The sequence below is a fragment of the Triturus cristatus genome, chromosome 4_1, assembly GCF_964204655.1.
Source record: "Triturus cristatus chromosome 4_1, aTriCri1.1, whole genome shotgun sequence".
Lineage (NCBI taxonomy): Eukaryota > Metazoa > Chordata > Amphibia > Caudata > Salamandridae > Triturus > Triturus cristatus.
In genome coordinates, this window is record NC_140585.1 from 1,210,574,012 (window position 1) to 1,210,580,105 (window position 6,094).

Genomic DNA, 6,094 nt, shown 5'->3' on the forward strand with positions numbered 1-6,094 from the left:
CTGATCCATTGTTAAGGACAACACAGATGAGATAAAACGTCCACGACTTTCTTGTTTGTTAACCTTTTATGCAGTACAATTTAACACGAAGCGCAATACCTATCATTATTATGGTAGTAAGCGCATCTCAAATATGAAATTCTTTATTATGACTATGGCCCTAATTACGTTGCCGGTCCGACGAGGGTCTGACCGGCATCGTTGCAGTAAAGAGTCTGGCCGACAGGTAGTCGGCAGCCCCCACCACCTAATTAGGATCTTACCGCTGAGGAGGTGATCGGAAACATGCCTTTGAGCATTGAGGCTTGTGCTCTGGCCCGGAAAAGGACAGCAGCTCAAACCCCAATTCCAAAAGGCATGTTCTTAAACATCTCTGCACCCTGTGGCAGGCACCTCATGGTGCCTTCCAGATGGGGCATGAATTTGCATTGGGGGGTGACCGCATGCAAATGAGGAAATATCTACCCCTGCGCCCATGTTGTATTATGGACACAGGCCCAAAGCAAATGAGGGAATAACTACCTCTGCGCACATGTCGTATTATGGACAGGGGCACAAAGGCAAAGAAGCTGTCAGGTGGCACACTCTTAGTGCGCCCCCTGAAGGCAGCCCCCTTGATGGATGAAACCTCCAGACATCGCCTTGCAGGCAGGTACAAAACCCTGACTGCACCTGCCTGCAAATGGATCTGTGATCCCTCTTTAGAGTGCAGGAGGGTTGCCGCCTGCACAGTGAAGGTGCTGCTCTCACTGTTATCAGGTGCGCTGTGGCGCAAACACCGAAGGTGCACCCTATGCGTAATAGGGCCCCTGATTTGATGACTGTGCAGCCCCACAAGCCTGCCCTCGTGGCTGTCCTAGCATTGACATGGGCCTTTCAAGCAGTGGGTGATAGCAATCCTTGCACTGCCAGTATCACGGGTTCAAAAATTGCAATGTTCTACAGAACTTTAAACTGCGATGTCTGCTGACTGACTCGAATGAAGATACGGAAGAATATGAATCAAGTATCGCGGTCTGATCCTAACCCCGACCAATTCTTAGCCTCAGCAGAAGCCTTATGAGGGTGGCTGTGGGCATGCAATAGACAGGCAAACACCTCCTGTGACAGTGCTGGACCCCACTAGGGTTCTTAAGTGTGGCATATTACAGAAGAAAAAGGGAAGTGGGATGCAAAAAGTTACATGCTTTAAATTAGTAAAAATGTTTGTGGATCTAAGTGCACGACATACCCTTTTCTCGAGGATGGTTAGAAACGAGCAGCTCATAATTGTTTGCTCTGATCTGGTGTAACAAATGCCAAGCCGCTCGGCATGTACAGCCAAAGTATTTCTCTTTCGAATACTTGAAATATACGGTTATTGTTAGCCAGTTGGAGTCCACGCTCGTGTTATCCACCTTTCTATCTTTTAAATGCGAAAGGCTGAGACGTCCTTGCCAGTTTTGGAATCCTGCGGTTTCAGAGTTTAAAGGCTGCTGGCCGAACATCTGGGCCAGTGCACGAGCGCCCTGCTGTCGCATTCAAATGTAAGGGTGGGCAGTCGAGGTCACGAGCCTCGAGAAGAGCTCTGCTACAGGGGCTCTTCTCAGTCCTCGAGCCGAGTGGGGTCAAACATTTGTACCAAACTGCAACAAGACACTGGAAAACCCCAGTAGGTACAACAGAACTCTAGCCAGCTCTGGCCGGGAGGTTGTTTCGGGGAGGTGTAGGGTGTAGCAAGTGCAAAACGGGATGTAATAGCTGCCAGAGGAAAAGTCGCCGAGTTACAACATGTGGTTGTACTGGGTGCTGGAAGAGCGAATGGACAGACGTTCTGCTTCTTAAAGGACAGAAAGAGACCCCAGCACGGCCCGAATCAGGAATGAAGTTTACATTATAGGGGCACTGCAGGTTTATAAACACAACTTGACGTAGGCAGCGAACTGGGGGGCAAGGAAAATGGATGCCGTGCCACAAAGATTGCTTGGGTCAGTGAGAGACTCTAGCAATGAGAGATTCCTCATGCCGCGGCCAACGGGAAACAAGTCGAAACAGGCATTGACATGAGGGATACACATTAACTAGATCGATATCGGTGTCATCTCCGATAGGGAGAGGATGTGGCGTAAGGGTCACAGCTGTCGACTTTGGAGCTGAGGAACTAGGCTCAGATCTCGGCGTCGGCTCAACATCTTGTGATTCTGGTCAAATCACTTTAATCTCCCCCTGCCTACAAAATATAAATGTTCCCTTGTGTAATGTAACTAACTAGTGCTCATGTAAAGCGCTCCAATACATCCGGGTCGAGTTCGCGCTATATAAAACTGCAAAAATAAAATACACCAGCCCTCGTTGCATTTTTGCACATTCATACGTTTTTATGGCGTGCAAATAAAAATGTCTACTTACAGGTCTAAGGATTCTCTGGACTTCCTTCAGAACCGCCTCGACACTCTTCACCGAACACAACACTATGGTGGAGACGACCACATCCACCGAGGCATCGTCCACTCCCGCCAACGTTTCCCCAGATGCCACCAAGTAGCGCTCGTAGTCCAAGTGATCATTTTCGGCCTGGCTCTTTTTTAGGTACTGCTGGAAGTTAGGGTTCGGGTCCGTGCAGGTGACACTGGCCCCCCGTGGGTAAAACTGGAAATTTGCTCCAGTCCCGCATCCGATCTCCAGCACCTTGAGCTGCCCCGTCGGACCCGCGAATTCGAGCATGTTGCTGAAGAGCTGCTTCTTGCGGCCGTGCATGACCTGGTTGTAGCTCATGGACAGCTTGGCCATGAGATGCGGGAAGAGCCTCCTACTCAGAGGCTGCCACAGTCCCAGGCAGTCGAGAAGGTGCACCGGCAGCGCCAGCAGCGCCACGCCGAGCTGAAGCACAGTCACGAGGAGGTCCATGTTCAAAGACCGGCGGGACTGACGGCTCTGCAGCTGTGTCAGCTTCCTGACTCGCGGCGCGCGGAGCTCTCCAGCTGTGACGCTTGAACTGCACCACGTGACCTGTCCCGACTCCCGCTCCACTCAGCAGCCCAGGTGTGCCCTCAGCTGTCTCTGCAGTCCATTTCGCTTCTTTTCTCCTAATCGGGGTCACCTCTTTTTATTGCGACATTAAGGATTTTCTATAGCTATCATTCTAAAGTATAATTCGTGTGCAGTGATTTTTTTCCATTTGCTATTTAAGACACTTCCTACTAAAAGTCCAGCCTTTTTATTTGTTGCTAAAATTTGCAGTTTATGCCGACATTAAAGCGTGTTCAGCTTAGACTGCTGGAGGGACAGCGGTATCGCACTATTTCAGTCAAATGTAAGCGTTACAATCCAGGCTTTGTGCCTCTAAGGCCGACTACTTTACCCTATGCAAAGCTCAGGGCCGGCGCTATGGGCATGGGCAGTGTGGCCTCGTGCTCAGGTAAAAAACAGGGGACTCGCTTCTCTGTGAAAGACCACAATTTCACAGGTAGCCCACCTGCTGCCCCAGGGCCCCCTGCCCACACACAATAACATTACAAATGCGAATTGTCTTCACCTTGCTGGTCAGGGCGTGGTGACATTCCTGGGGGGTGGGGGGATGGGACAAACAGAAAGGGCAGGACACAGCAGCTGGGCCTGCAATTATGCTGGCTCACTGTGTCAGGACGGGGCAGCGCCTCTGTTACTGTTAAGTACCGGCTATTCTAGGCGCCTTTTCTGCATTTTGTTTCTAGGTGACAGAAGGCCTCTTTGTTTCCAGGACCAGCAGGACACAGGTAAGGAGAGGTGGGTGAGTGGAGGAGGGAGCAGCCAGATCAACTGGCTTTTGTTAACCTTTGCATCACCCATAGCAAAGATTTTTTTGATGGAATTGTGCATTTAAAATGCATGTAAAACTCCAGTGTTTTACAAAGTGCCTTGTTACTGCTTCTAGGGCCAGGAGAGAAGTCCCCCCTTCCCTGGGCCTTGAAGCACAGGAGCAAGCTGCAAGGTCCAGGTGTGGGACACCCTCTGTGAGTCAATACCCTTGTGAGCGCCGGAGTACTCAAGTTACCTAGCCCACGGGCTGCGGGTGCATAGGATTTTCACCCTTCATCTGATTTAGCCACAAGAGGGGCTTATGGTCTGTCTGAATCTTGAAGTGAGTGCCAAACAGGTATGGCCTCAGCTTCTTCAGGGGCCAAACCACAGCAAATGCCTCCCTCTCAATAGCTGACCAACGTTTCTCTCTAGGGGTCAGCCTCCTACTAATAAAAGCAATGGGCTGGTCTTGACCATCTATATTCAGTTGTGAAAGAACAGCTCCCACACCCAACTCAGAAGCATCTGTCTGGACAATGAACTCCTTGGAGTAGTCTGGACCTTTCAGAATAGGTGCAGTGCACATGGCCTGCTTCAGGTCATCAAATGCTTTCTGACAGCTTACTGTCCACTGAACTTTCTTTGGCATTTTCTTAGAGGTCAAGTCATTAAGTGGTGTCACAATGGACCCATAGTTCTTAACAAACTTTCTGTAGTACCCAGTCAGGCCCAAGAAAGCTCTGACCTGAGTTTGGGTAATTGGAGGAGTCCAGTCTTTTATAGCCTGGATCTTGCTCTCCAGTGGTTGAACCTGACCCCCACCTACTAGGTGGCACAGGTACACATAATCACTTAAATTACTCTAACGAATCAACCGCAGTTGATATGGGTACACTTCAGTGGGGAGAGATGTGAAGGATCTAGATTGGGTAAATTCTTAAGTCTTCACCAAAAGGTGAGCAAGGAAAAATCTTCCTTTTTGTTTATTTACCCTCACACACCCTAGTGATGTCATGCTTCATCATCGGGTCACCCCAACGCCTAAAAGTCGGGGTGGGCTCAACCACAGTGTTGGGAGCTCTTGATAGAAGTTGTTGACCTGGGGGGCTAAATAAGTTAAAATACCTCAAACAGATCCCCGGTATCCCTTTATTCTTGGGTCTGTCTGGGTAACTAAAAACCAAATATTGGGTCTTATTAGGAATCTTATGGTCCTAAGACCCTAGTGCCAACATGTTTCAGTCCTATAATGGCCTTATGGGTCCTGGACTTTCATCAGGGCTAGGTTAGGCCTCCCTAGGAGACAGGACAGAAGGGAATTCCCTATCCTGTACGTGATGCAAGGGCAGAGTAGCTGCTCCTTGTTTTGATGATTGATAATTAACCAATCATATGTTATACTCCATCTGTAAAGAAAAGACAGACAACAAAGAAAGACACAAAAACAAAAACAACATACATTTGTATAGTAATGTCAAAGTGTCTCTGCAATACTTTGTCCCACATTGCGTGCTCTGGAACTAATTAATGAACCACATGTGCCAAATTGTGTCTATGACATAGTGGTAATCAATTGCTTCCAAACTTGTGCCACTCACGTGCATATCTTCACATAATACTGTTACGTGACAGACGAGTTGTGGGGTGGCAATGGTACTCAAAGACCTGATCATAATTCGTGTCAGTACATCTATGTATTCACTAGTAACACACTCCATGCCTCACACTCACTCCACATTCATACCGTGTTTGTGAATAGAATAACGGTAATCTTAGTCATGTTTATTTATCATTATCCCTCCTGATTTTGTGCGTAAAAAATGAAAAGAAACATTCCCTTACCCAATTCTTGAATGGTTTCTGTATCTCAGGGGACCGTAAAGCATCTAGGGGTAGCTCTATAGTCAAACCCTAAAATTATGACCCCAGGAGGTTAATGGAAATGTAAGTAAATATAGTGAGTGGTTTTCCCTAAACACCGCGTGTCTAGACCCTCGTATTCCCCATGTAGAGGAACACAGGATGAGAGCGTTGGCGATAGAATTCGAAATTGCCAATCTGTAACTTACTTCTTCAAGAGTCCTGCCCCGCGTGCACACCTACTTGGCTCCGGTTCCCGGCTTTCGCGTTTGTAATGCGAAGGAACCGTGTTTTAGTACCCTTGAGTTGTCATAGGAACTAATTGGTAGGCGACACTCGGCGCGGTCCGAAGTACGTCATGACGTCTGTAACGTACAAGGAAACATGGGAATTGTAGTTCCTTGTTATAATAGTGAAACACTACGGGAAATGTAGGTCTTTTTACATTTCGTTTCAATATCCTTTATCATTGTGA

General features: G+C 48.1%; 1 protein-coding gene across 1 annotated transcript in view; it reads right to left on the reverse strand.

Annotated features, from left to right (window-relative positions):
• LOC146856412 (thiol S-methyltransferase TMT1A-like) overlaps nt 1-3,058 on the reverse strand; it is a 165,982-nt gene extending 162,924 nt beyond the window's left edge. Inside the window, exon 1 of the mRNA XM_085654546.1 lies at nt 2,389-3,058. Within this exon, the coding sequence (XP_085510672.1) occupies nt 2,389-2,886 (498 nt within the window). The 5' untranslated portion in view covers nt 2,887-3,058. The remainder of the gene's footprint in view (nt 1-2,388) is intronic.
• Nucleotides 3,059-6,094: the final 3,036 nt, after the last annotated feature.